The sequence below is a fragment of the Lethenteron reissneri genome, chromosome 25, assembly GCF_015708825.2.
Source record: "Lethenteron reissneri isolate LAM-NWPU_2019-01 chromosome 25, ASM1570882v1, whole genome shotgun sequence".
NCBI classification, from domain to species: Eukaryota; Metazoa; Chordata; class Hyperoartia; order Petromyzontiformes; family Petromyzontidae; genus Lethenteron; species Lethenteron reissneri.
In genome coordinates, this window is record NC_083803.1 from 928,865 (window position 1) to 956,864 (window position 28,000).

At 43.1% G+C, this 28,000-nt stretch overlaps 1 protein-coding gene across 1 annotated transcript; it reads left to right on the forward strand.

The window, feature by feature from the left end:
* On the forward strand, positions 1 to 27,905 carry LOC133346968 (calcineurin B homologous protein 1-like). The gene is given in 8 exon segments (XM_061558817.1): positions 1 to 1,790; positions 1,793 to 1,970; positions 6,911 to 6,983; positions 15,580 to 15,660; positions 20,511 to 20,629; positions 20,830 to 20,891; positions 21,367 to 21,489; positions 22,701 to 27,905. Coding segments are annotated over 8 exon segments (771 nt in total). The 5' UTR covers positions 1 to 1,709; the 3' UTR covers positions 22,755 to 27,905.
* The last annotated feature ends 95 nt before the right edge of the window (positions 27,906 to 28,000 follow it).

The window sequence follows — 28,000 nt, forward strand, 5'->3', positions numbered from 1 at the left end:
CGTTCAGAATTAAATAGTTTTGCGAGTGGCACTGTTTTACGAGTGTAGTGAAATATCGCTGATTGTTGTACAGCAGCTGCAACTGCAGGTGGGCACTTAGCACACACGCCGCTGAGCATATACATTGGTGTGCCGGCAGGGTGGAGGAACTGCGTCAAGGGTCACGGTAGACCTTGTGGTGAAGCCCCTGGAACCCTCTGGTGGGTTCGAGAAGGGAGGTGTGGCTAGGGCGGAGCCAAGCCGCGCCGATGGGAATATAAGCAGCTGAGAGCGAGAGCTCTGGGCTGCCGATTCTGGGATTGGACTCGTTTAGTCGTCACTGTCGTCGTCGCCGCCTTCGTTGCTGTCGCCTTCACCCGATAATTGCGCGGCCGAACAGTAGTTGGCTGTCCCGGTCGACGCTGTCGGTGCAACGTGGACAGGGACGTGTCTGGGACAGGTCGTGCGGCAGCGTGGTCGTGAGAGAGAGGGGGCCCGAGTGGTGGCGTGAACTCAACAATAAAAGGAGGGGAGGACGGTGCCTCCTGCGACCACCTCGTCTCCGACTAAGTGTGTGTGCGATGCACGCCACCCGCACGCACACACAAGCCTCGAGCAAGAGAACGAAGAGGAGACACACGACACTACACTAGTATTGGGTATATCTCCAAACGAAGTCAAACAGAATCTCCAACACGATTTCGACTTAAATATAAATTGTAATCACTAAAATTGCTCCTAAATGCACAAAAATATGCAGTTTTTTCGTACAAAATTATTTTAATTCCCTTGACCTATTACGGATATGAGAAAAGATGTAATACTTGGGTTTACTGATTGATTCAAAGCTTACATTCCAATCCCATATTGATCATATCTCAAAGAAAAAATATGGTTTTTAAACAAAGATTATATTCCCATTCTCTTGTGCCTATAAATTGTTAAAGCTATCATTAAAGCTATCTATAATACATTTTTTTTGGGTGAAAATTCTACCACTTTTTGAATACTGTGACGCTCCTTACAGATCAGCTCATCCACAATTTGCAAACCCAAGAAACCTAAGGCGTCCAATCAAATTGCCGCTTAAATATACTGTACCTATAACTAGATTTTGAATAGGTGAGAAAGACTTTGATGTTTCAAATTATATCCTGAAGCAGAATATTAGTGCTGGATATGTGATTTGTAATTTGAAGCCTTACCCGTGTAGTATCGATAGTTCAATGTTAACGTGCCATATTATTGAGATTTTTGTGTGCTGTTATCTTGGTATGGTCTGGGACTGTTTTTGTTGTTATTTTTGCATTCCTATCATTGTTTGCTTGCTATTGTAACTTGCTGACCTGCCCGTACTGGACATCTGTAAAAAAGATAATAGATAATCGGATACCTCCATTCTAAATAAAGATTCTGATGATACTGTACTGAACTCTAGTGACATCATGAATGCCCGTTTTCAAGTTAAATATGTCCATTGTAAAATTATAGTTGTGAGATCGTTAAACCCGCCACCACCTGACAGCCAATTAGTAAGGTTTGTCACGTAAACAAAACGTGCCAATTAGTTACTAGCTCAGCACGAACCGGCTGCGTGTCGCAGAGTTAACCCACAACGACATTCGACGTTCCGACGGCGATTAGAACGCGAACACGCGGTAGGCGCTGTGACGTCACCACGCGGGGCGAGGGGGAGGGGTGAAGACGTCACGGGGGTGCCGTTTCCGCGCATGCGCGTTGCGGCCCGCACGCCGCTCTATTTAACTGCCCCCGCGCGGAACTCGGCGCGGCAGAGGGCGGCGAGAGACGCGCGAGAGGCACGTGAGGAGAGAGCGGTCCGGCGTCTACCCGCGCACTTCCACCGCTCCCATCACCTCCCGGCTGTCTCCTCGCCGACCTCTCGTTCAGCCGTCCGCGCGCCGCGATGGGATCGAAGGCGTCGTCGCTGCTGCAGGACGAAGAGATCGAGGAGATCAAGCGGGAGACCGGATGTGAGTGTCCCTTCAGGGGTCGCCGCGACAGGGCCCCCTGCGTTTGGTGTTGGTGCCGTTCTAGCGTGTGGGGGGGCTGGTTGTAGTGGTGGGTGGTTGTTGTTGGTGGTAGATGTTGTTGATGGTGAAGATGTTTGTGGTGTTGGTGCCGGCGGTTAGCGCGCCGCGCTGTGAACGCGGCGACCCGAGTTCGATTCCCCGCCATAGCCCGACACTTCAACTAAACCGGTTGTGTGTTGTTGGAGACTTGAGCCCACAACATTCGTGATTTACATTCGCAACCTTTACAATTCGGAGTCGAACTCTGGTCGCCGGGTTCGTAGCGCGGCGTGCGAACCGCAACGCCTCCAAATAATTAGCTCGTGTGGTGTGTAAACATCGCCACGAGGAAGTTTAATGCGGGTACGGTCGGGCGTGCTGTTGCCTTCATAGGTGCTCGCTAACAGCACTTGCCCCAAGAAGTCTGTGAAGGCTACACGGGGGAGGGTGTAGATGACGCTGATAGTTGTGGTGGTGGTTGTGGTCCAGTCAAGGTTGGAGGGTGGGCTGGGCTGTGGTTGTTGCGGTGTAGAGGGCAGGATCCGTGGCATGGGAAGGACTCTGGGTAAGCAAGGTTGATGTGGCACGGCCCATGATGGTGCCAGCCCTCTCTGGTGTTCAGTAGAGGGAGGGTGGGCTGTTGTGCCTTGGGTTACTGGGTTTATCTAGGGCCGAAGAGCAGAGTCCACGGGGGGCTTTATCACATTTGTCCGCTTAATTGCGCCTATTACCATCGTGGATGATATGAATGTACCAATATAACACTTGTCAAAAGCTCAGTGTTAAATATGTGCTATAAAGTGAGTTTTTTTTAAAATCATGTTTAACATGTACACCGAAGTGTCTAAATAGGCTGCAGGATTTTTTTTTTCAATAGGTCGGAGTGCTTTCTGCAACTTCTCGCCAGAAAGAGGCCCTTTGGCAGATTTTTTAACCACCTTTAAAGCCCCATCATTATAATATTACAGTTGAGACACAAGTAATAGCATACAGATAATATACTGTAATCCTAATAATCTGATTGCTTTGAGTAAATTAACAGAAGTGTATAATACAGTACTGTACTGCATTCCATTTCCATTTAATGGACTGTATAGGATGTCTTGTGGAGCTAACCTCTTCCCAAAGATGAGTTTTGAGTGTACGAATACTGTACAACATATATTTTCCATATGTAATGTCGATATGGTGTTCAATGAGAGTGAAAACTGAAAAGATTCACAATGCTGAATTGTGATTTCATTAAACTCAACAACTTTGTGATGGCATCTAGTGGGCCACATGGAGTGGTTTCCATCATGCATTTTTGTGGTTTCAAATGAATGCTAATCAACGTACATCAGGTATGTTTAATTTCATACTATGATGGTATGTTTATGGCAGAGCAAATTGCATCGGAATAAAACACTGTAAAATGTAGTTTGTGCAGCAGTATGCCGTTTTGTGTTTGTGTGGATTGGCCTCGTTAAATCTGTCCTGACCAGCGTCGCGAAGTATTGTAAAAACAACCTTTCGAATGATGTGGGGGAAGACCTTAATTAAGAAATGGACGGACAAACGGCTTTAAATTCTAGTGGTATATATTCCGTATCTGGGTTAACGTCTGGTGGCACCCAATAATAATTATTTATAGTAGAAATGCTTGAGCCTTGTAGATAAATTCCAGCAATGATTAACATTTTTAAGGGAGCCATTAGGCCACTAATGTGACGTTTTACGTCTGTTCATTCATGGCCACTTAAATGTTTTCACAAAAACGTATGAAACCACTAAACCATTTGCTTGGAAGCTTACATCCGATAAAACTACTCTTTCCCATGACCTGGCTGTGTAGAAAGGGGGTTGGATGAGGTTGGGTGCATAACATGTTTCATTTTATTAAAGGGGTGCAATAAGCAAGTTGGTAGCAATGAGGCACAACCCATTACCAGAAAGAATGTTATTCAAGAAAGTCTTCCCAAGTCTCAAGGCTTTTTAGAGGTCCTGCATTTGAATATTTTGACAACTTTTTAAAGGAACATTTTTGCATGGGGGGGGGGGGGGAGGAGAAATTAACGAATATTCACAGCCTTTTGTCAATCATCACTGCTTAAATGGAAGTGGCATACGTGGTATCCCAGGCATACGAGGGAAAACACTGAAATGTCCACAGATGGGGGTTCACAAACGACAAACCCAATTATTCTACTGAAAGCTGCTCGGTCAACTTGCACCCTTTCGAAATTAACATTTTCACGGATCAATAAAACAAATTTAATTACCCTTTTTCAAATAACTGCTGGATGAAGGCCTTTGCATCCCTTGTCGGCCATGGGGTTTGTTTATACTTCATTATTTTTGTAATTGTGAGTTTGTCAAAGAAGAGTTAATGACCTATTTTGATAATACTTGCCACTGCATGTTAGTCGTCTCCAGGAGAAAACTCGGGTACATTTATTACCACTTTTTTACATTTATATGAATGCTAACATACTTGCCGTTAAACCACTTTTACATCCCGAAGTGTTAAAGGTGTAAACAACAAAAAAATACTCCAATGAAAGCGATTCAAAGTGTCTTCTTTAGAAAGTAGTGTCGCCATTTCAACATAATGTAACAATCAACGTTTGCACAATCCTGCCTGATGGTGTTTGGTCACGCCAACTGCTTTAATGTGACGGCTGTGCACATGTTGTGTTATAGCTGGTGGATAGTATAAGCACTTTCAAAGTCACGGAAGGTTATGGATCATGCTATACTTTGAACAGGAAAGATTTGGCCATGATTTGATTATGCAAAAAGAATGTTGCATTCTTACACAATCCAAGTTAATAAAAAAAAAATTACGACGTTTTGGAGGCAACACAAGTCTTTGTCATCAGGTGGGACCGTCACAGCCAGATTTGCTGTATCAAGCGAGGCAGGGATTCCAAGATGCAAGTTCTTAAATACAAGTTAAGGGGGAGGAGAGGGGGGGAGCTTATCAGAATGTGGTAGCCAATGAATGGAACGTATTGGGAGGGGGGGGCGGGGCTAAAAGAGAGCACGAGGTGTACGTGGACATGTTTGTGCACAAGCACCTGTTGGTGCACATGATGGAAGAGAACGAAAATGCCCATGTTGTTTTTACCAGTGTTGGCTGACAATCAAATACGAAAAAGGAGAGTACTGTTAAACGCTGGGGATGTTAACACTCGGTAAAGTAAAATAGTGCCTGTCGGATAAGATGGTTCAAAAATGTGTAGTTAAATCTTTTTTGCATGGTTAATAACATCTTTCCAATGATTACTAAGTTTGTACCCATCATCACGGTTGAAATTATGTCTGTGTTTGTATATCTTAATGGCTTCGTGTACAAACCTTTGATGGTAGCCAGAGGGTTTGCAGAGCACCTTGGTCTCGGAAAAAAACAATATCATGAGAGCCCACCGTGTTGTAGCAATGATCGGCAACGGCGGAAGACTCAATTTTGCCGTGTTTCTAATCTGACTTGTGCTCGCGGACACGATCAGAGACATGATGTTTCGTTTCCCCAATGTAACAATCACCACAGCTGCAACTCAGTTTATAGACTCCAGGTTATTGCAAGTCAGGGATGACATCCTTCACAGATGGACTTGGATCACGGATTTTATGTACTGTACTGAATCGGACTTGGATCTTATGTTTGTTTAGAATTTTGGAGATCTTTTTGGTCACGCCTGCTATGTATGGCAACGTGATAGTTTTGATCGGAGTTTCAAGTGGCTGTTTCTGTATGGTGGGAGAAACAGCTTGAGTATCCGTTCATCCCGAGGGCCCGATGTAAATGTCTTAATTCACTGGCCAGGTGGTGTTGGTCAGAAATGCCATGAGCTCTGTGGTATAGCGTTTTGATGAGAGAATTCTTTTGAGATAGGCGGTGGTGGGAATCAGGTTTCAAGTAGGAATCTGTGTGGGTGGCTTTCCTGTAGACAGAATGTCCCAAGGATCCGTCAGGTCTCCTCTCAAACAGAATATCCAAGAATGGTAGTTTGCCATCTTTCTCCAATTCCATGGTGAATCTGATGGATGGGTGTCTGGAATTGATGTGGTCCAAGAAGTGTTTCAATGCTGGGAGGCCTGACTTGACGTCATCTGCCTCCATTTAATAATTTTATTTCGGTCCACCTTCAATAAGTGTTCTGAGTTACATACCGTGTGCTTTGTAGTTATGCCTTCTTAGAGATGTTTTAAGTTGCCACGTTAACTTAGAAATGTCGTCTTTTTTCTACTTTTTATCCTCAATCCCACTTTGCAGCCTTCCCTAAGGTGCCCTCCATTTCCTACAGTTCTTTGCTGTCCGATATGATATTGACTCATTAGCAAACCTGGGATTGTTAATATTTCTCCCAGATTTTACAGCACAGTATTTTTTGCCTTTTGGTTCTTGAATCCAGTTTCTGTTAAACATTCTCATGCCACTTGAAATCACTTGACAAAATAACGTCACTTTTTCTGACCACTCTTGATATGAATTTGGTACCTTTGGCAATGTCAGTGTAGCTGTGCATATTTTTAAATTTGGATTTCTTATTTATAAATGTTATTAATGCAAGCCTTGGTTTTTGAGTGCTCGGATTTCTGCATCAATGTCCACCAAATCAGATGCCTCCTTTTTAGTCTTCAAATATGTAATGATTTTTGATGGTTATTAGTCTTTTCCAGAATCTGATTGCATGTATGTAGTCATTGCTCCTGTGGGGTTGGTTGTCCTCTACATTTCCTGTTTGTTTGTTTGTTATTCTGTTCCCAATGCTATTCACGAATAACAAATGTACACAATAAGAGACTAATGGATCTGTGTGTGGGATCTAAAAGTGGTTTATACGGGCAAATATTACCTACAAATAATAATTTGGTGAGGTCCATTTAATTGTGCGTATTTCCATCCGTTTGTGCAGTTACGACGAGCCAAATAACACGCCTCTACAGCCGCTTCACCAGCCTGGACAAGGGGGAGAATGGTACCCTCAGGTGAGACCCCCCCCCCCCCCCCCAACTACTCGGCGTGCCTCTACTCAGGTTAGCGGCTCTGATGTGTGACCCTAATGAGCCTGCTGTACCTACAAAACTGGTTTTTCTCGTTTTTATTAATGCCTCCTGATGCCATAACCATTCGAAATTGGATTCTGCCATACCAGGAACAGCTGTGGAATGGCCCAAGTGTAACAGCATCACCCCCAGGTCCCCTTGTGAGATGTAATGATTCACCCTGCCCCCCATATTTGTTGTTGAAGTACATTGACATTATTTTCGTGTTTATTTTTTAAATATATTTTTGTTTATCTTGCACTGTCTAGTTTTGTTTTGTTCTATTAGCATAGAGATGAGCCATGTAATTTGCTTAATTTTCATAAGTTGTAAATAATCGATTTCTAAGAGGAATTTATTGATGCAAGTGTCCTGAGCCACAATAATCCAATGTTAATCATTGGTTCCATACCGACTTTAGGCATTGAGATCCTGTTTTCTCAGACCCTCATTTGATCCCATTTCATCCCACCAACCGCTCACTCTCCACCTTCCCACATCTTTCCTTTCTCCCAAACATGACCAAGTAACGAGGAATCCAGGCGAGGTCGTGATTTATTAATTCACAACTGTAGCTGCTTATAGCGGCTATTTTAGCTGAGCGAAGTCCTCGATGCCATGGTCTGTAGCTTTCCTTCTGACTGTGACATCAAATTTCTGGGGTCGTTTCCACAAACCTTACCGACAACCTTGGCTAAGCAAGCTCGACCTTCTGTGGTGGGTTGGCACAACTTTGTGCCCACGACCGGGGCATGGCGTTGCTCAGGCCTCAACATTGCTGAGCACAAGGAGAGTTGCATCCCCAACATAATACAGTGGTCTCATCCCTTACATTTTGCTACACCGCTACTCTGCGTGCTTTACACTCCCCCCCCCCCCCCCCCACTGTCTCTACCATCTGTGAACGAGTGTCCAACCCCCAGGAGGAAGCACCTTTCCTGTGTAGGAAACTGGGTGATGTCCAAGTGGGTGGTTATTGGGAAGTAATGCTTTTTTAAAATCTTTCTTTTATCCAAAGTTTCATGTAATTGTGGGTCATCTTAGGCTGTATTGGGTGACACTGCACCTTGGTGCTGTGCTGACCCAGTGACATCACAACACGTTTCTGTGAAATCTCCAACTGGTCATTCTCCTTGCACCAATTCCCACTTTAAAGGGGTAACTTCTTAATGTATTAATGTGATATATTCTATTGTAAGGCAGTGTTAACAGCGAAGTTGGTGAATTTTATTTTTGCAGTTAATGATGGTTAAATAACAAGGTGTAGTTGAAGTTCCTTGTTCAAAACTGTGGGCTTTAGCACCATTGCAAAACACAGGACTGTTGCGCCAGTACAATATGGCTTACAATGTTGCCTTGAAAGGAAGTGATGAGAACTAATTTGGTTATTACAAAGGACGTTTAAATGCCATTTTATATTTTTCCTTCATCGCAAATGCGTTGCAATTAAAATTGAAGTCAATAAAAATGGAGAGTAAAAAATGAGAACCTGCAAAAATATAGAGTCTGAAAATCAAAATATAGGACGATTGAAACATTTTGCAATGATGTTGGGTAAATGCGGTGACTGTGGATCTGCTTGCTCATGGTGTGAATTCTTAGCTAGCTTCCACCAGAGATTCAAACAGGAGTGGCAATGCACACATCCAGACTGAACTTGGGATGTTGGAACTCATGTGTAACAAGGTTCCTGTAGGATTTGCTGGATAATGTAGGCTTCTCGAGAGCTACTAATTTACTACATTTTTGTAAATGAAGTCAATGGTTAGCCAGGGACATTTGGTGAAACTAGCTTACCATTTGAAGTCTGTGTAGTCTCGTACAATAAGTGTTGTTTTATGACTGCAAATGCTTTTTTGATGGTAGTAAAAGGTTTACTGGTAATGCCATTCTTTAATGATTATGTTCGTTTAAAAAGTCACTTTGAATATAAAATGCCTTTTCTCTGGTCGTTGTGTGCACAATTGCATGGCGATGTCGCATTTGTAAAAAAATGGTATGCGTTGAGTTGTAATTACACTATAGACGGTTATGACCTTGAGAGGTTCCGGATCAAGTGAATAGGATCTGTTCTTTACCATTTGCCAACAAACATTTAGGGTACAATGTGTTTTTTCCACTCGTTTTACTAACATTGTTAATATCTGTTATTGACAAGTTGCCAATAACAAACAATAAACACACTAAAATACTACGGTAGATGATAAATTATAGCATTTTTTTTGTTATATAGTATCCCTCGTAAACACTGGTACATTGTTACAGCCCTATTTGACAATCCACTGCTAGAGCCTCATGGCCGTGCGAGTCATGGAGTTATTCGACCAAACTTCACGCTGGTCAGTGCGAGTTGGTGAAGCCAGGGAATAATAGATGTTGCCCTTCTGGCCTGTGCTGTACCCTGTAGCCTTGGGGCTACAGAACATTACACACTGAACATTAGAGGCATAATTGAGTATAACAAATATTCCTCAATGAGGCTCTGGTGAGTGACTCGTAGCAGTTGTCGGGTTGGGAATTAATCCTGGTTAGGGGGTTGACTTGGCCCGTCATCCCTCTGGATCTGTTTCAAGATTTTCACTCCCAGTCTCAGTATGCTGCTTGGAATTACTCCTGCCTCTCGTATCTCATCCTCTGTGCTCCCCTCTACGCACACTGCTTCAGCAACCAAGGTTTTGTATTGATGCCAACAATCAACATTTGCTGCATGGGAGGTCGCTCACTTACCTGTGTGTCCCTTACAACCTGGAACTCGCTTATGCCAGTCGTCTGTGCTGTTGATTTCCTACCTCTGTTCATGTCCAGGCTCAAAAGACCATTTTTTCCCCTCTATCTAGCACTGTCTCATTATTTCAATAAAATAGGCGCATTTATTATTGAAAGTGTCTTCAGACGTAGTTACATTTAGATAAAATATAAATCCAAATTGTCTCGTATTTCTCTTTTAGTGCCTTTCTGACACTCCATTACGACACGAGAACCCACAAGTAACATCAACTTGATGTGTTTTAAACTTTCACACCTAAAAATGATGACCTGCAGTATAACTTTCACGTGGTGCAAATTAGTATTCAACTGGCACAGAATTTGGGATGTAAAATCGACGCCCTCTTCTTGGGCCAATGAGATTCAGAGTTTGTGGTTGTGGGCAGGAAGGCCACGAGTGTATTGCATAACTCATGCTTTGTTTTGTTTCGTGAACATAATATACAGTACTTGGAAAAAAGAGAATGTATAAGTCGAAGGTGTGGACAGATTAGGCTTCATCTATGCAAACGATTGTATGCATCCAGTTGCATAATGTGAGAGTAGGTATACACCCCACTGTAGTCTTTGTACCACAGCTGTTGCAGCTAAGCCTATGACTTGTCTGTCATACCACGCTATATTGACAATGTACAGCAATACAAATCCTCTGTATATTTGGCAGGCACAGGTTTCTATATTTATCCGGTATTTTTATACAGATACCAGAAATATGTTGCAATGACATGGCACATGTGAGCGTGTGGGTTAGATGTTATTATGCACACGTTACCTCGCTATTTATGGTTATTGCAGTTTGGTTAAGTGATTATTTAATTACTCGGTGTGAATGCACGCTGATTATGAGCTTCTTGGAGTAGAGGTGGGAAATGTATTTTTATCCCGCAGTTAGATGTATTCAAGCAGAACAATGTCCTTCCGTGTGTATTGTCATTGCTGGTGCTACTGATACACTTGGGCTACACTCATCTCCAAACCTCTATTAACAGTGTGAGAGACATTGTTCTTCCATACCAAGAAAACACCATTGCACGATTTCCTGGCACTAACAGAGCATACGATGCCCGACAATAACACATTTTCCTTTCGCAAGGCTAAGATGGGTACCACGTCAAGATTCCTCCAATTACAAAGCTGCAGGACAAAGACATCCTCACAAAACTGTCTCCTCTAAAAAAAACTTCTATTCCTTCGTGGTCATGGACAGAGGAGGAAACCACATTATGGGGCGCCAACCTCTTTCACCAGCATGTTATCAATTAGTATGCCAACATTGAGAGTGAGCGCCTTCTTTACATTCAACTTAATCAAAACTGCCTGCATGTGAGCAGTATGCTCATCTCTGGGACGCCATCAATGCCGAAGGAGATGCAAACGGTCACAATGTGGGCTGATTAGTTATTTTGTATTTATCCTTCACAGCTCCACGAAGATACAGGCATGAGAAGACTCGGGATGCCATAATGTGCATCAGCCAATATTCCACGCCCCATCTCTTCACCTTCACTTGCAATCCCAAATGAAAGGAGATCCAGGTTTACCTTTATCCAGACCAAAAGCCACCAGACAGACATGATATCTTAGCGAGGGTCTTAAAACTCAGTTTATGACCTCATGATGCTATGATGCATATTACGACCGATGAAGGCGGCGTCTTTGCATAAACAAGCAGTAACTCGCACACCATTGGGTGGCAAAAACGTTGTCTTCCTCATGCTCACATTTCGTTATGGATGAGGGAAACAATTCACGCAAGTCACATTGACACATTTTATCAGTGCTGAGCTGCCTCACCCCCATTAAGACCCTGCTCTTCTTCTATGTGGTCTGCAACCAAATGGTCCATGGCCCATGTGGCCAGTTCTATCCAAATGTTCCATGTATGCAAGACCACAGGTGTATACCTAGAGGTATCCATGGAACTACTTGAAAGACACTTAGTCGGCCCATTATGGCTATCCTCTATATCGTCACAGAAATACTGAGCATGGTGGATTTCAAACAACGCTCAGACCTGCCACTAACTCGCTAATAAAGGTTCACAACCGGTGGATCATTCCCTACTGCCCTCTTCTGTGCAAGATCTTACAGGCCCACTTTAATGTGAATCTGCTATTTAAAAAAAACCCATCAAATATGTTTGCTAATACATCAACAAAGGTTCTGACATGGCTGTCTTTGCCTTGCATAACAGAGGGGCAAAGTGTGCATGAGCTCAAACTCTTTTTCCAAGAAACATACATCAGCAACAATGAGGCAATTTGCTGAATTCCTGGCTTCCCCATCCATGACCGTTCCCCCACAGTCAATTTGGCACTTCACCTCCAAATTGGTCAACGCATCTACGTCACCAAAGGAAATGCCCAAGTGACCCATTTGCTGCCAACCTGCTCTACCCATTAAGTTCCCTCCTATACATGGACTGCTCTAGTATTTCCTGCAGTTTGTTTTCTCTCTCTGTCTCTCTCTGCTTGTGTCTGTCTTTGTGTGCCTTGTCTCTCTCTCAAAATTTCACACTTCTAATTTAGCAATCTTTGGAAGCACGTAATCAACCAGGCTATGCGTTAATTGTGTTGACCGACTCTCAGTGTTGCATTGCATTACATTTACACATTTTGCTAAGTTTGTTTTGATTAAGTGTTTTCTCTGTCCTCGTGTTGTAGTATTTCCTGCAGTCACGAAAGCTCCAAATCTCTAATTGACATGCTAATTTCTCTACCCCCCCCCCCTCTCTATTTAAGGCCCTCGACACAGAGGTGTTGTTTCTGTGTGCCTATGTATGTGTGTCTCTCTGTGTGTTTTTGTGTTATCTCTCTGCTTATGTGTCTGTGTCCTCCGTGTCTATGTTTTGTCTCTCTCTCAAATTTAGCAATCTTTGTAAGAACGTAATCAATCAGGTAGGGTGTTGACTGTTGTGTTAGCCAACTATCTGTTGTATTGCATTATATTTCTAAGTTCACTAGGTTTGTTTTCTCTTTCATTTTTGTACCTGATGATGATTGCTTGTGTTGCAATCAAAACGTCGTATGCTATTATTTAATGTAATTTTCTTTCTACGTGACTTTACCGAAAGAACCAAAGAGTAATTCCTGCAGTCACGAAAGCTCCAAATCACCTTTAAATTAGTAAAATTAGATATTTTTCTTTAATCATTTATTACGGCCATACCAACTCGCGCACTTTCGGTGGGTGGGACGGACCATGCCAAGTCACACGCGTTCGGTGTGGGTGAGGGGGAAATTTACTTTTGCCTTAGAAATGCTATACAAATACACAATGCTGAGGCAAATTCTTCAGTGTGATATCCTCTTATCCCCCCCACCCCAATGCATGCAGTTACTGCTATTAAGTGTTATTTGTATAGCACTTGGATACTATTGTAGCACGGCCGGGGGGATGGTGGGGGGGGGGTAGTGGCCCAGCCCCCAGCCTGCCAGCTGGGCAATCTAGGCAAGACCGGGGGCTCTGCATGGGACTAGGCCTCACCACGCCACTGTCAGGTTCGTGGTTTGTGCTACAGTTGATATATACTGCTATGTGATAGCAGGTACCACAACAGTCGGTATGCCCTGCTGTAGTGATTCCAGGTACCACCACAGTCTGTATGCACTGCTGTAGTGATAGCAGTGCATATCGTCGATGTGTATGTGTGTGTTAGGCAATGTGTGTATGTGGTGTGCGTGTATAGACAACTAATATTTAAAAATTAAGTTACTTATTTTCACAATAATAATGCGTGTGTCCAAGTCCATGTGCACGTGTGGGTCGATGTGCGTGTCTGCAGCGATGTGTGTGGAAATCGATGTGTCTGTGTGTGAGTCGCTGTGTGTACGTGGCTCCATGTCAGTCAGTGTAAGTCAATTTCTTTGCGTGTGTGTAGGTCCATGTGTGCGTGTGAGTCTGTGTGCTTTATTGACCTGATCAAGGCCTATGATACCATCAGTAGGCCTGGGCTCTGGGTTGTTCTTTGTGCTTTCGGAGTCCCTGACCCTTTGCTCACGATCATTATCGACCTTCATCATGGTGAGCGGCCCCGGGTAAAACTAAGTGGCCGGGAGTCGGAGCCATTCCCTGCACACCTTGGGGTGTGACAGGGATGTCCTCTGCCTCCCACATAATTTAACATATATTTTGACCACGTAATTCGTGAGGCCTTCAATGGCTGTACCGGAGGATTTTCCATCTGGTACAGATCCAATGGGAGGCTGATCGATGCCCGAGTGCGGTCAAGGGATGGCTCCCTATTGCTCAACCATGTTATGTATGCTGATGATCTGCTGATTGCTGCTCACTCAGAGGAGGAGTTTGAGGTGCTGCTGCTGAACCTGGAGCTTGCCACTAAGAGGTGGGGCGTTACCATCAGCCCCACCAATACCAAGCACCTGCCTGGGTATTTTGTACCATCGGACAATCCACCCCCACAACTCACAATTGGTGATGGGCCAGTTGTGGAAAGAGTGGAGAGTTTCGCATACCTGGGCAGTGTGCTCATGACCGGCTCCAGTTTAACAACAGAGGTCTCACTCCAAATCAGTCGAGCGGCATTATCTTTTCATCGGTTGCGTAACGCTGTGTGGAAGCTTACCTGGTCTCTTGTTCCACGCGAAGCTCCAGGTCTCCTCGGCTACGGTCATTCCCTCCCTTTTCTACGCTTGTGAAATGTGGACCCCCCTAATGGAACATCTTCGCCGGATAGAAAAATTTAGGCTGGCCTGCCTACCATCCATCCTCGGTTTAACCAGACTGGATTGTGTGAGAAGCTCACAAATCCTTGAAAGATCTGGACAAAGTCTCATCGGTGAGCTCCTACGGCAGGCAAGGCTGCGTTGGCTGGGCCATGTAGCCCGCATGTCCAGCCACCGCATGCCCAAACAGCTTTTGTTCGGCCGAATCGAGGGGGCTAAACGGGCGCGGCACGGGCTAGACGAGATGGAGTGATGTGGTACAGGAGGATGTGGAGCCGAGTGGACTTGCCGATGACTGGTACCAGCGGTGTCAAGATCGGCCTCTGTGGAGGAGGCTCGTGAAGGATGCTACTGGGCAGTTGGAGGCAGTCGTCCTCCAACAACAACGGAGGGCGGAGGAGCGACGCTCGAAACAACGAGCGGAGCGCCGTGTGGCTAAGCACAGCAAGTTGGAATAGTAGGGGGCACAGGTGGTGCATCAGCCAGTAATCTCAGTCAGTCGACCCGTGGCACCTGGGTCTGCCCCGTGACCTCCTGCCAGCGAGTGTTCCACACTTCACGTGGCCTCAATGTGCACATAGCCTGGCACAAGCGTCATGGTGACGTCAATGCCGCTTAGTGGCAAATGGCAGTTGTGTGTGTGTGTGTATACGTACATGTGTGTGTGTGTGCGTAAGTCCATGTGCGTGTCAGTCCATGTGTGTGTGGCTGCGTGTGTGAGTCTGTCAGTCGGTGTGTGTGAGAGTCCATGTGTATGTGTGCGTGTAAGTCGATGTGTTTCTATGTGTGTGGGTCAATGTCTGTGTGTAAGTCGATGTGTGTATCTGTCTTTTTCACCCGGGCAACGCCGGGGTACTTCCAGCTAGTTGCATATAAGAGTCTCAATGTTGTGTAAAAAGTTGCTTTGCCGATTTGCTCCTTTTTATAAGGTTACAAAGTAATTTCAGATTGAAATTATCGGTATTTACAGACAACCGCAACACTACACTTGCTAAGGCAGGTAGTAGCTTTGTCGAGTGAAGGTTGTATTTTGTACATCTGTGCCATTGGTTTGAAATTGTGCGTGTGTTTTTTTTATGTTTGTGCAGCCGAGAAGACTTCTTGCGGATTCCAGAGCTAGCCATAAACCCTCTTGGTGACAGGATCGTCAATGCCTTCTTTATATGCGGGTACGTATGTACAACATGTGACTGGATTTTACGTATGCCGTCTGAAAGTTTTCTCGTAAATCTTGTCACTGCATGTTATGGAAATATTTTTTTTATTTTACAACCTTGATCGAGAGTCGTATTATGCACAACACAAAATATCTATCTTAATTTTGGAGCTTTCGTGACTGCAGGAATTATTCTTTGGTTCTTTCGGTTAAGTCACGTCTAAAGATAAAATAATAAATTTAATAATAGCATATTACGATGTTTCGATTGCAACACAAGCAATCATCATCAGGCATAAAAGAAATGGCAACAAAAATCTAACTAGAAAACTATAGACAGACATACAAGCAGACAGACATCACAAGGACACACAGAGAGAGAACACATATCGGCACAAAGAGAGAGGTCGTTTCTGTGACGGGGCCTTAAATATAGAGGGGGGCGGGGGTGGAAAGAGGGAGGGGGCAGAGAAAAAATTAGCATATCAATGAGTGGACGGCAACGTGATACTGCAAGTAAGATGACGACGCGGCACGGCACGCAAGCTTGAAAATCAGGAGAAAGACACACTAAAATTAAATAACCTAGTAAAATATCGAAATGTAATGCATTTTCAAGCTTGCGTGCCGTGCCGCGTCGTCATCTTACTTGCAGCATCACGTTGCCGTCCACTCATTGATATGCTAATTTTTTCTCTGCCCCCTCCCTCTCTCCTCCCCTGCCCCCCTCTCTATATTTAAGGCCCCGTCACAGAAACGACCTCTCTCTTTGTGCTGATATGTGTTCTCTCTCTGTGTCCTTGTGATGTCTGTCTGCTTGTATGTCTGTCTATAGTTTTATAGTTAGATTTTTGTTGCTCTTTCTTTTATGCCTGATGATGATTGCTTGTGTTGCAATCGAAATGTCGTAATATGCTATTATTTAATTTATTGTTTTATCTTTAGACGTGACTTAACCGAAAAAACCAAAGAACAAAATATCTAATTTGTACATGCCCAGGAAGGAATATATATTAATTCCTTTATTGATTTCTAATACAGTTAAACCATTGTTGCTTTTGCCTAAGGAACAATTATAAATGCTATAAAACAATACATGCTTTTATCAGATTCCTATAGTTTTTAGACCTGACAATAATTTAAAATATTTAAATTGGAAACGTTCAAATATACCAGTAATGGCAGTACACTGGTGCAGCAGACCACACCGAATCTCATAAACAGTTCTATAATAATAATTTGAACTGACGTTCGTCTTCTGACTGTTTCGACGTCACGAGAACTGATTTTGACACTCACCCTGGAAGATTATATGACCAGGGTTGCGAATCGTGTGAAAATAAATAATAACGCTAAATATTAGATTTTTTTGTTATACCGCACGCCGGTGTACAGTCAATAATTCCAAATATGAACAATACCCACTCCCACCACCCCCACCTTTGAGTGCTAGTTGCAAGAGTAAGCCATAAAGCTGAGCACATAAGAGCTTCGTGTAACGGAGTAAACTGAAAACAAAATGTTGATTGAAACTCAAAGTTCAGACAACTTTTGAGGTCTGAGTCGCTCACTCTACCGAAGAGTCACGTCAAGGAATATTCGTTTACCACTATAACGGTATCCCACAACTAAAAATCGCATTAAATACTAACACTGCTTTGGCTAGAAAGTATAATAGTTGATGCGTATCACATTTTCCATGGCTTTTTGCTTCTGCAAAAGGAAGGGAGCGATCACGAGGTGTTAGCTTTGGCGGCATTGTTGGTGACCTCTTGACCTGTTTATTCAACAATGTTCACATTTTATAATAGTACAACCCTAGGTTCTGTTGCATTCCTGCTCCATAACATCTGTGGAAACATTTACCTATTTTACCTCTCCTTTGTTGACTCAGTCTAAAATGACCACCTGATGAGATATAAATACTGCACTGGGGAAACGTGCCTATATAGGCACCCTTTCATGCCTGCTAGTCTTTGTGGATCTGAGATCAGCACTCCTCTCCATGAGGCCCAAATGGAGGGGACCGTGGTCTTTTTATTGTCGATATACTCGTGAGTGAGTGGTAACAGTGGTTTTACCCGTTTACTGCTTCCATTTAAGATTGAGTAACCCACATCTGCATGGCGGTATAGGCTAATTGAGTCACAGACCACAGCAGATACAATACTCTTTGGAAGCTCCCACCTGCCTCCCCATTTAGAATTATTTTCAGCATATACATTTACAAAATTCTGCAATCATGCAAAACTGAATATATAGGTCAAGGATGTATGTAGAATTTGCGTCATGTGCATAAGGCATAATAATTGCAACCTTATTAATGGATTCCAAAGCGATTTGTGTATGTAACCAGGCAACTTTACTGATATCAAATCATGTTTAATTGCTTTTATTGTGACCTTAAATAGGCAGAAGCCATGAAAACTACAGCGGTGTACCAGTTTCACGCTTGTTGGTGATCATTGGCACGGCCAGTGTGATGTGGGTGTCCTCTTTACCTTGGTATGGGTATGGGTGCTGAAAGCAAGCATCGTCTCCACTCGGTGGTTAATGGTATTACGCAGGAGCTCACAAGGGGGCAGCACAGCCACGAGGCACTCCAATATCATAGCACCTCTTTATTCTCGAAACGAATGCTTATGTCAAACCATGAGCACAAAAAATACACGCATAAGGCCCATCCGTAGTCGTGAGACTACAAAAGCCAATTAAGTGTCGGATAGCAGCTGTTGTGGTTTATCAGAAGCATCTGTTTCACTTTTTTGGGCTGTCCCACTAATATTACCGATCGGCATGGCTGTGTAATGTGACATGTCAAAACCAAGATAAAGAGGTTTCAACATTTTTATTTTATCATAAATGTTCCAAGGCCACAAATTAATCATGGCGTTACGTACAGAAAATATGAATCTTAGTTTATCACAATGAACTCCTGTACATTCGAATTGTACACACTATAATTTGAACGTATATGAGTTTTATGTCTTTATTAGTGGAGTCATTTGTCGTGAAAAATGTATATTCGTGCAGTATTTTCATTGTTTAAGTTGTATGTATATAATGTACTCTGTAATATTTGACGCTTAAATCCAGCAGAGCTACTTTTTATTTGTCGCGCACATGGTGCCGAGTGCTGGACTGGTTCAGCATTTGGAGCAGTTTTGCCGGTTTGGCCGGATCGGCCCAAGACCACCGTATAATCGCGAGGTGCCGGATAATTATAATCCATGGTCAAATGTAGTCTTTCCAAAACTGTGTTCATTCAGTTCACAAATCCTCTTGGAATTTCCTCTTTAAAATATTGGTCATTACACATCTTAGGATCTGGAAAATGTGCTTCATTGAAAACGTTGTGCAATACTGGAATTGTGATTGACCTATCAGCTCTGGTGCTCAAACTTGAATTGTATTTATGGCTATGCACAATGGCGGAGCCAGGATTTTCAGGTTGGGGGGGGGGGGCAACCCTTCCAACAATGAAAAATGATAGAGGAGTTGTTAAGTAAGGCCTTGTCCCTTGCTTTTTATTCGACGCGTGTGTGGCGATGGCGCAGCCATCGATCGAGGGTCAAATTCGAACCACGTTGTGTGATCGGCATCGCGCTCGCTGAAGGTGAATGCCTTCAGGGAAGTCGTGTACTGTATACGCAACTGCGCACAATTCTGAGTCACTTATAACTGCTTTGCCGTTACTTATTGCCAATTATGGACTCAGACTATTGTCCTATCATCTCATAGAGTCCCTAGCACATAATAAATATGCTACACAGTGGCAGTGGGAGTCGCAAAATGCCGATTAATTACTAATAAACCCCATTGATCCCATCGAAATTAGGGATTTCTATCAGATCATTGGGGGGGGAGGGGCACATGCCACCCCACCCCCCTACTGGCTTCGCCAGTGGCTATGCATATGGTGGGATACCAGTCTGTCTTACGGTCTTTGAGGCAACAAGATACACTGGTAACATTCCAAAGGTTAGTTATGTGATGTGAATTCTGAAAAAATAACACCTCTAACTGGAATGGAATTATTACGTTTCATGAGCCAATCCTAATGTATCCAGGAATGTAGGATGCTTTATTTTTCAGTGATCCTGGGTTGGGTAATTATTACCAGTCTTTGCGTAGTGTTCCTTTGAATTTGTAGTTTTCTCGATAAGTTGCTCGTTTCTGGACATGTTATATGTCTTCATTATTTTCAATCTCGAGTTTCCCATGTAAAACATTTTTGACCTTTGTTTTGTACAGCGAACCTTGATCTAAGGGTCTTCAGGGGAGGACATTTTACATTGTAGCCAAAAAACCATCAAACACTGTAAAGGGCACGTGTTTCCTGCCGTCTGTTTCTCCATCTCTAATTCTTTTTCAGGCTTGCTCACACTTCCTTGGATTCTTTATCTCCCTGCAAAGTTTTTCTCACTCCACACCTTTGTCCTGTCTGCTTCTCAATACCATTCAACTTTGGCTTGACCATTGAAAATGTTATGTATATTGAACTTGTTTCGCACTGTACATAGCCAACCTCACTAAACGGAGGTGTATAGGAAGGACCACAAACGAAACAAAAAGCAGTTCTAAAGAAATACATTTTCAATCGGTGGCTTCCTAATGATGGAAGGAAGAGGATTTGCAAATCGGTATAGATTCTTATCTACATTTTAAAATAGACCTACAAAAAATGCATGCTTTTCTGCCCCTTATTACCAATCCTTTTACCATTATGCCAATTGTTTGAGGGTGACGGGGTATGTAGCTTTAAAACGGTCTACATCCCATTGTCTGTCTGTTTTGCAATAATAATTATAGCAATTAAAACTGACTTTATGTCCATAACCTCGTCACTACTTATGTTTTAAGGGAGGACCAGGTAAATTTCAGGAGGTTCATGGCCACGCTGGCACACTTCCGTCCCATGGATGGACAAAAGAATGTCGAGGCAAACGAAGCACTCAACAGCCGCTCCAATAAGCTGAAATGTGAGTCCTAAATCTCTTACCCTGCCCTCCCTCGATACAACCGTATACTCTGTCGCCAAACATATGGATTTTTATTTTTTATTACTTGTGAACACTCAACTTATTTGGCATTTTGAAAAGTTTCTTTATGCATATTTTTGTCAGCTTTAATAACTGATTTGTCTGGTGGGTGTTAACCGTATTTGTGTCTGTCTCAACAGTTGCTTTTAAACTCTATGACCTGGACAATGATGATAAGATATCCCGCCAGGAGCTGCTCCATGTAAGGGATGCATTGAGCATTGTTCCAAATGTGTTTTGCGTTGTAATTCTTCTCAACCTTTTCCTTTCTCGGCACCGTATACAATGTGTACCTTTTTAAAGGAGACGTCATAAGGATAAACCATAATGTATTGCAGCTTGTTCTACAATACACTGCAGAATACGTTTTTGCTTTTATTCCTTTATATTGGGCGAACGTATGGTCGTACATGTCTACATGTACATGTAGAAAGGGCCAGGCTCAAACATACTCTTATATATTTTTTTACCAATATAATAAAATTAGAAATTATCATCTGAAAAAGCAATTTGAGTATTAAATGTCATTAAAGCTTGTTGATAAGAGCACGGTAAACGATACACATGCTCGTGTAAATATGTGCAAAACCGCATGCATGAATTTATGTGACGTGTGCAGAATGTAAAGTGTGTGTATACACAGAAACCAACACAGACGTGCGTTTAAATGTGTCTAGGTGCTGCGAATGATGGTTGGGGTGAACATCTCTGATGAACAGCTGGGCAGCATTGCTGACAGGACCATCCAAGAGGCAGACCAGGATGGTGACAATGCCATTTCCTTCACCGAGTTCGAAAAGGTGAGGCTGGAGGTGATCAGAGTAGTGTGGTCATATACAGTTTCCTTGAAATCGCTGGTGAGGATGTATGGGACACTAATTCCTACTCGGTTCAAATGGACTTGCATCAAGTCAACCATTCCAATGTTATGCTGTGGCCTAGCCTGGAGGCCCTAGAGGCAGCTGTCCCTATAAGGTGCAAGGTTTACACAGCAGTGACCTGCAAGTGACCATGTGTCTGTCAGTATGGAACATTGGTATCTTTATGACAATTATAATATTGACAGGTCTTGCACGACGCATAGACACTTACTTTCATGTTATATTATGCTTTATACCTGGAAATTCTCAAACCTATCTCCCTGGAGTTGAACATGGGTTTTTTGTGGGTTCGATCCCGACCCTGACACCAGCTGTATATTTGAAGTTTGCATGTGTTCCCTGTGGTCACGTGGATTTTTCTCCAGGTCTTCCGATTTCCCCCTTCCACATTTAGAAACATACGTTTAGAGTCTTTGGCTGCTATAAATTTCCACGTGATGTGACACTTCATTTAGCTATCATATGTGGCCAGGTTTATTCTGAAAAAATTAAGCTCTAAAAACAAAGTTTTTCACTAAATCCTTTATATGCGTGGCGGCTAGAGTCCTCTCGTCCTCTGGCTTGAGATGGCTGCCACCTATGGATCAGATGATTGTCTGCCACCATTAAGCAATTGGTAATTAAATATTTATTTATTTTTCCCTAAACAGTGTAAAATTATGGAAATTTCACGAAAATTGTCACGCACAATGAGTCTGTGTGCAAAATGTCAGCTCGATTGGATCACGGGAAGTGGGTTAAAAAACGACCGAAAGATTTGCACGGTCGTAAGCAAGCACGCAAGCAAGCAAGTGAACTTAATATAAATGATTTAAAAAGAGCTACACAGCTCGGTGGCCCTTGTCTAGTAAAATAAAAGAAATAGTTAAGTTTTTCGTTTTTCTCCCTTGCATAATGGTGTGGTAACAGCGTTCATCCAGCCCTGTGGCAGCTGTTCATTACACCATAGTGTTGCACCACAGCAGGATATATTGGCTCCAGTCTAAACAAATTTTAATTTTGTTAATTGCCTATGCAACTTTTATATTCATGCCATACGTGTCGAGAGGGAAAATGGACGATGTTGAAAGAAATAGATCGCTTGGTGGATTGACTGAAAAATGTTTGTGCTGTGATTTACTTATTTGCAGGTCCTCGAGAAAGTGGATGTGGAACAGAAGATGAGTATTCGCTTCCTTCATTGACACTGGAGAATTGGGGTGGATGTAACTGCACTTCCAAGTTATGCTGCGTTGGAAGTGTGCGATTTTTCATCTTATCCCTGGCTCAATCTATTTGAAAATTTAATTGTTCTCTGGCACGCATCTTTTTGTAAGGACAATCTGCTGTAAATTGTTTGTAAGGCGTGTTTGCCTCACTTCCATGGCAAGCGTGGTTCGTGCTGGAATCTGGCTGAGCAGGACCCAGGTGAATTCCATCAGTCCCTCCAAGCCTCCCTAGGTGATCATGTGACCCGAGTTGAGGTTGCATCTGGACGCTATATAAACCAACATTTTATTGTTTCACTAGTCTCAATCAAATTAAGCTGTTTTGGTCGAAAAATACATGAAAGTATACAGTCAATTATCCCCAAGGCTCTTGTAATATACCCGTTTCTAAATAAAAAATACTGTACGTTTTTTTGCCACCCTATGTAATGGCCAGCAAACTCCCCTACATTGTTAAATGCCTGCCCAGCTAAAGATGCACACTCGCAGGGTCCCTCTGCCTTCGTGGAGTCGAGCGGATGGGTCACTGGGGTGTGGTGGGAGGGGGGAGTGGAGGGACTAAGGCTCTGTAGTCTGAGTGAGCATGGCTACGGACTGGCTGTGGAAATGTGGTTTATACTTCTTTTTTGTGCTGTTCCAAAAAAAACACTGTTGGATTAAGATTGCCTTTAATGCCATAGCACTCATATATTAGTGTCTTGTTTTATTTTATATGGCGTTCAGGGATGTTGAGGATTAAGTCATTTTATCTTAAATCCTATTTTAGAAGCGTAACTAATATGTTACTACTGATTGTACACTGGCATGAATCATTTATAATTATGTATGCACACTAAGTCTATGCACTCTTTGCAGCATCAAGTTTGCTAAATCTACAAATTCTCATTACAGATGGGAGGGGGGTGTATACCTAGTTGTAAACACACTTGGTACCCTAAACACACGCAACATTGAGGGGTAAGCAAGAGCACAATGGCAACTGAAGTCTGCAAAGCGATTTTGCTTGGTGAAACTTGCTTGGTGAAACACTCGCAAAGGTGTGACAATTGCCTACTTTTTTTGTTGTTTAACGCCTGCGGTGTTTTCTCTAGGAACTGTCTATCACCCTCGTGTTTGCAGGCAACTCATCCCCAATAACGAAGCTGCTTTTTAAAAGGGTGTGCTAGGCCAATGACCAAATAATGAAGAATGCACCCAATCTCGTCAGATTTCGTCACTTAAGCAGCATTCAGCTCTGTGTTTACCCTTGGATGGGCGACTTATAAATAACAGGAAGTGGGTTGAGGTTGTAGGCCACCTGTGGGGCTGGGTGGTGGATGGTAGAGGACCGTCCAGTAAAGTCCGCTGTAGATTACAGCGTTCCCTCGTTATTCACGATGGATATGTACCCGAGATGCTTGTGAATAGAAAATTTCGTGGACAATGATATTGGCCAACGAAAACCTCATTTCATCACTTTCTCGCTCGATGCAGTTGTGTACACTTCCAGATGCGATTCACAGAGAACAAATGGTGAATATCAAGTTTGTGAATAATGAGGGAATTACTCTTTGATTCTTTCGGTAAAGTCACGTAGAAAGAAAATTAATTAAATAATAGAATACGATTTTTCTATTGCAACACAAGCAATCGTCATCAGGTAGAAAACAAACCTAGTGAACTTAGAAATATAATGCAATACAACACAGAGAATCGGCGAACACAACAGTCAGTACCTTACCTGGTTGATTATGTTCTTCCAAAGATTGCTAAATTTGAGAGAGACAAAACACAGACATGGAGACACATAGACAGACATATGAGTAGAGAGAGACAACACAGACATAGAGAGTGAGGGAATACTGTACACTATAGTGATACCCTGGTTTACATCTGGGATGCTTTCCTGAAATGTGCAACCACAAATATCGAAACGACGTCAAAGCTATTTACAGGGTAGGTGGTGGAGGTGAATGCCGAGAGGCGGTAGATATGCGAGAAAGGGCGGACGATGTTGTCGGCGATATAAGTGTGGGTTGAGGTGACGCAAATCGGGTAGTGGTATTCGTAAAGTGACGACGTATTTGTAAAACTCCGTAAAAGGAGCGAGGCGTAAATTGGGGGGAGTTACTCTTTCAATCTTGTCACCACTCTTCAACGTGCGCTGACCATCGTGGTGAAGTATATATTCACAAACATGCACACGTGATTTCACTTGGTTCAAAAGTGCAATTTAAAACGTTTATGCAGAATCGGATTAAGAAAAACGCTGGATGAACACTTCACCACTCGATTGGCAATTATGTATATAGTAACCATGGTTTTAAGTGGAAATTAGATTTTGCTAATTACATAATAGCGTTACCATTTGGTGCGCTTGACCATTCTGTAATGGGTACAAATGCCGCAGATTGGCATACATGGGATTGTGCATTGCACCTGCAAAACGTCAAATAAAACTGCATTGGCTACATGGGCAGTGATGTATATTGTACAATGGACTGAAAACCCTTGACCACTCATCATTAACACTGCCTTCACTCAAAGTACTGCATAGCAATAACCGATGTTTTGGTCATAAGAAGAGCCATATATTAAATAATCCATATGGTACTTTAAATTCCTTAGCATAGCACTCTTCGAAGAACACGTGTAATACTGCATGTATTTGTTGTCCTTCCTCCGTATAGCACGGTTGGCTATGTACGGTTCAAAAGAAGTTCAAGTATGTATATGCGTTCAAATGGTAACATTTCCAGGACATGTATGGTATATGCAATAGTTTGAGCGTTTATTAGATGCGATAGTTGGGTGCACTGACAGACTAAATACACAAAGCTGTAATCCAGATTGACTTTATGCCTACGAATTTTATAACCTGTGTAGTAAGTATATATGGAGGCTTCGACGACAGGATCGGAGGCACACTTATTTATTACACCAACACAGTCATTACAGGTCACTTGGCTACAGGGATTTCTCGACAGCTAACCCCTCTAACCTATACCAACTCCTCCACTACGGGACTAGGGGAGGCTATCTGTCCCAGCTTGGTTAAGCTGGGATCCCGGCTCCCTGAGTCACCAGACCAGCTTCGTCTGGGCTCTCGGGGCCACGCCACCGGCTTGCCCTGGTCGGCCCTTAGAAGGACAGCGAGCCAGGGGAGCTCCGGGGCCTATACTAGCAGGTCTTCGTTCTTCTCTGGTTAAAGCTGAGTCCCGACCTCGAGCCCTCGAGCTCATCACCTTTTATAGGACTCGCCCCCGAGGGGGGGCCCGTGGGGGATACACATGCGGACGTCGGTGCGAGCGCCACCCTTGTGTACGGCCGTAACCCCGCCCCTTGTGTTTGTTGGCCATCCGTGGCCATGCATAATCACACCTCAACATTCGTAGCCATGCGCAATTACACCTCTACACCTGTATAGCCTTTAACAATGCATATCAATCTACAATAAGCACATTAAAAAATGTGTGAAATGCAAACAATATTTAGTTTGCCCCCTTTATAAATGTTGTCACCATGTCTTAGGCTGATTTCTTCTCTTGGACACTTGCTAATCACTATTTGAAGCCATTAGCTTGGCTTGCTGATTCAAGGAAGCATTGTTTTGCAAAAATATTATTGCTACACCAGTGATTGTGTTGTATTACATGTCAATGCAAAGTTATAAACTCAAGTCAAATCTTCCCTGCTTATTTGAGCAATCGCATTGGGGAGCCTCCATTGGTGGCCCTAAGCCAGTTATGGAAATTTCTCATTACTATGGTGGGGACCAGGCACAATCGCATGGTTCTGATCTCAGCTTCTAGTCAAGTCAAACACTAACCACGGCACCACCCAGCCAATTATTAATGAACAAAAATAGAATTCTAAATTGGGTATCGGGTTTTTTATGATTATGTAATGTACAGTCTGTTCTCGTATAACGCCGTGTTTTTCACAACGCGAATTGGATATAACGAGTTGAATGTACGAGGGAACACGTTTTTATAACGCGGTTGCGAATTGGATATAACGCGATTTTAGGTGAACAGAACTGTCACGCAGCTACCACGGCGTAGCATTGCAAGAGACTGAATGCTTCAAGATGCTAGCCACGTGCCTCAGTCTTTGTTTGGCCTCCATACGCATCTCACATGCTGTCGCAGACTGTGCTTTACTCTTATTAGAACGCGATTTTTCAAAAACGTGTTTTTCAGGAACGCAGCTACCGCGTTCTAGGAGAACAGACTTATTTTATTGAACCGACTATTGTCAATTGATACATGTTACAATGGAATATTTTTGTCCTGTTTGGCACTCACGACAATATTATTGACAGTATTTGCTCTTGAAATGTCAATTTGTGCTTAAATGGAACCAGAACCATTTCAATAGGATTCTGTATTCGACCCGGAGAGATTCCCTTGGAGACTCGTGCTTTGTGGCGGCAGACATCTGTCACAAATAAGCGGTGCGCAGTAGTTTGGCAAACCAGTCCTCGGGCCTCGCCTTCAATCCACACCGATCAGCATCACGTATGGTCAAACTCCACCAGTGACAGAAACGGCTTGGGTAAGCATATATCCAGTGGTGGACAAAGGCCAGGGATGTTTTATTTTGTTGATTGCCAACAGAGCCTTGCTGCCTCTCCTTGCATGCTTTCACATTGGACATGAGCCCAAAACGTAATCTCTCGTGCCAGGCCTGGCTGTTAACTGAGCACAAGTGGCAGACCATGCTGGCTGTAGCGTGACGGGTTCCTTCGTTGTACATTGCAACGTCTCTTTTGTGCCAGCTCCCACCTCGATGGAGCCACAAATGATGGTTGTGTTGACTCAAGTTATGCATCAGTAACACAGTTGTTGCCTGCCTCTTTAAACTGCAGCACATTGTTGGCGTCTTGGTTTCCTATGAAGTGCCGTATTGCAATATTCACTTTAATTTCTGCATGTAATTGACAAGATTGAGTAATGTCTGTCCAGGGTAGTTTTGGGCGTTGTGGAGTTGTCCATGACGTACGCTTCACGTGCTAATGCTGACTTTTGAACACCACGTGATGGTGCTTTTTGCATTTGCCTTCAAAATGTTTATTGTTATGCTTCAATAATGGGGCTGGTGAAATGCTTAAATATCTTTATATTGTTAATAAAGAGTCGATAACAATTGATGGGCATTACTTTTTTTTCTCATTGTCCTGTGCTTTTAGCTTGTTCTATTTTTACAGAATATGATTGTACAATAACAGCTGTGCCTGCTTA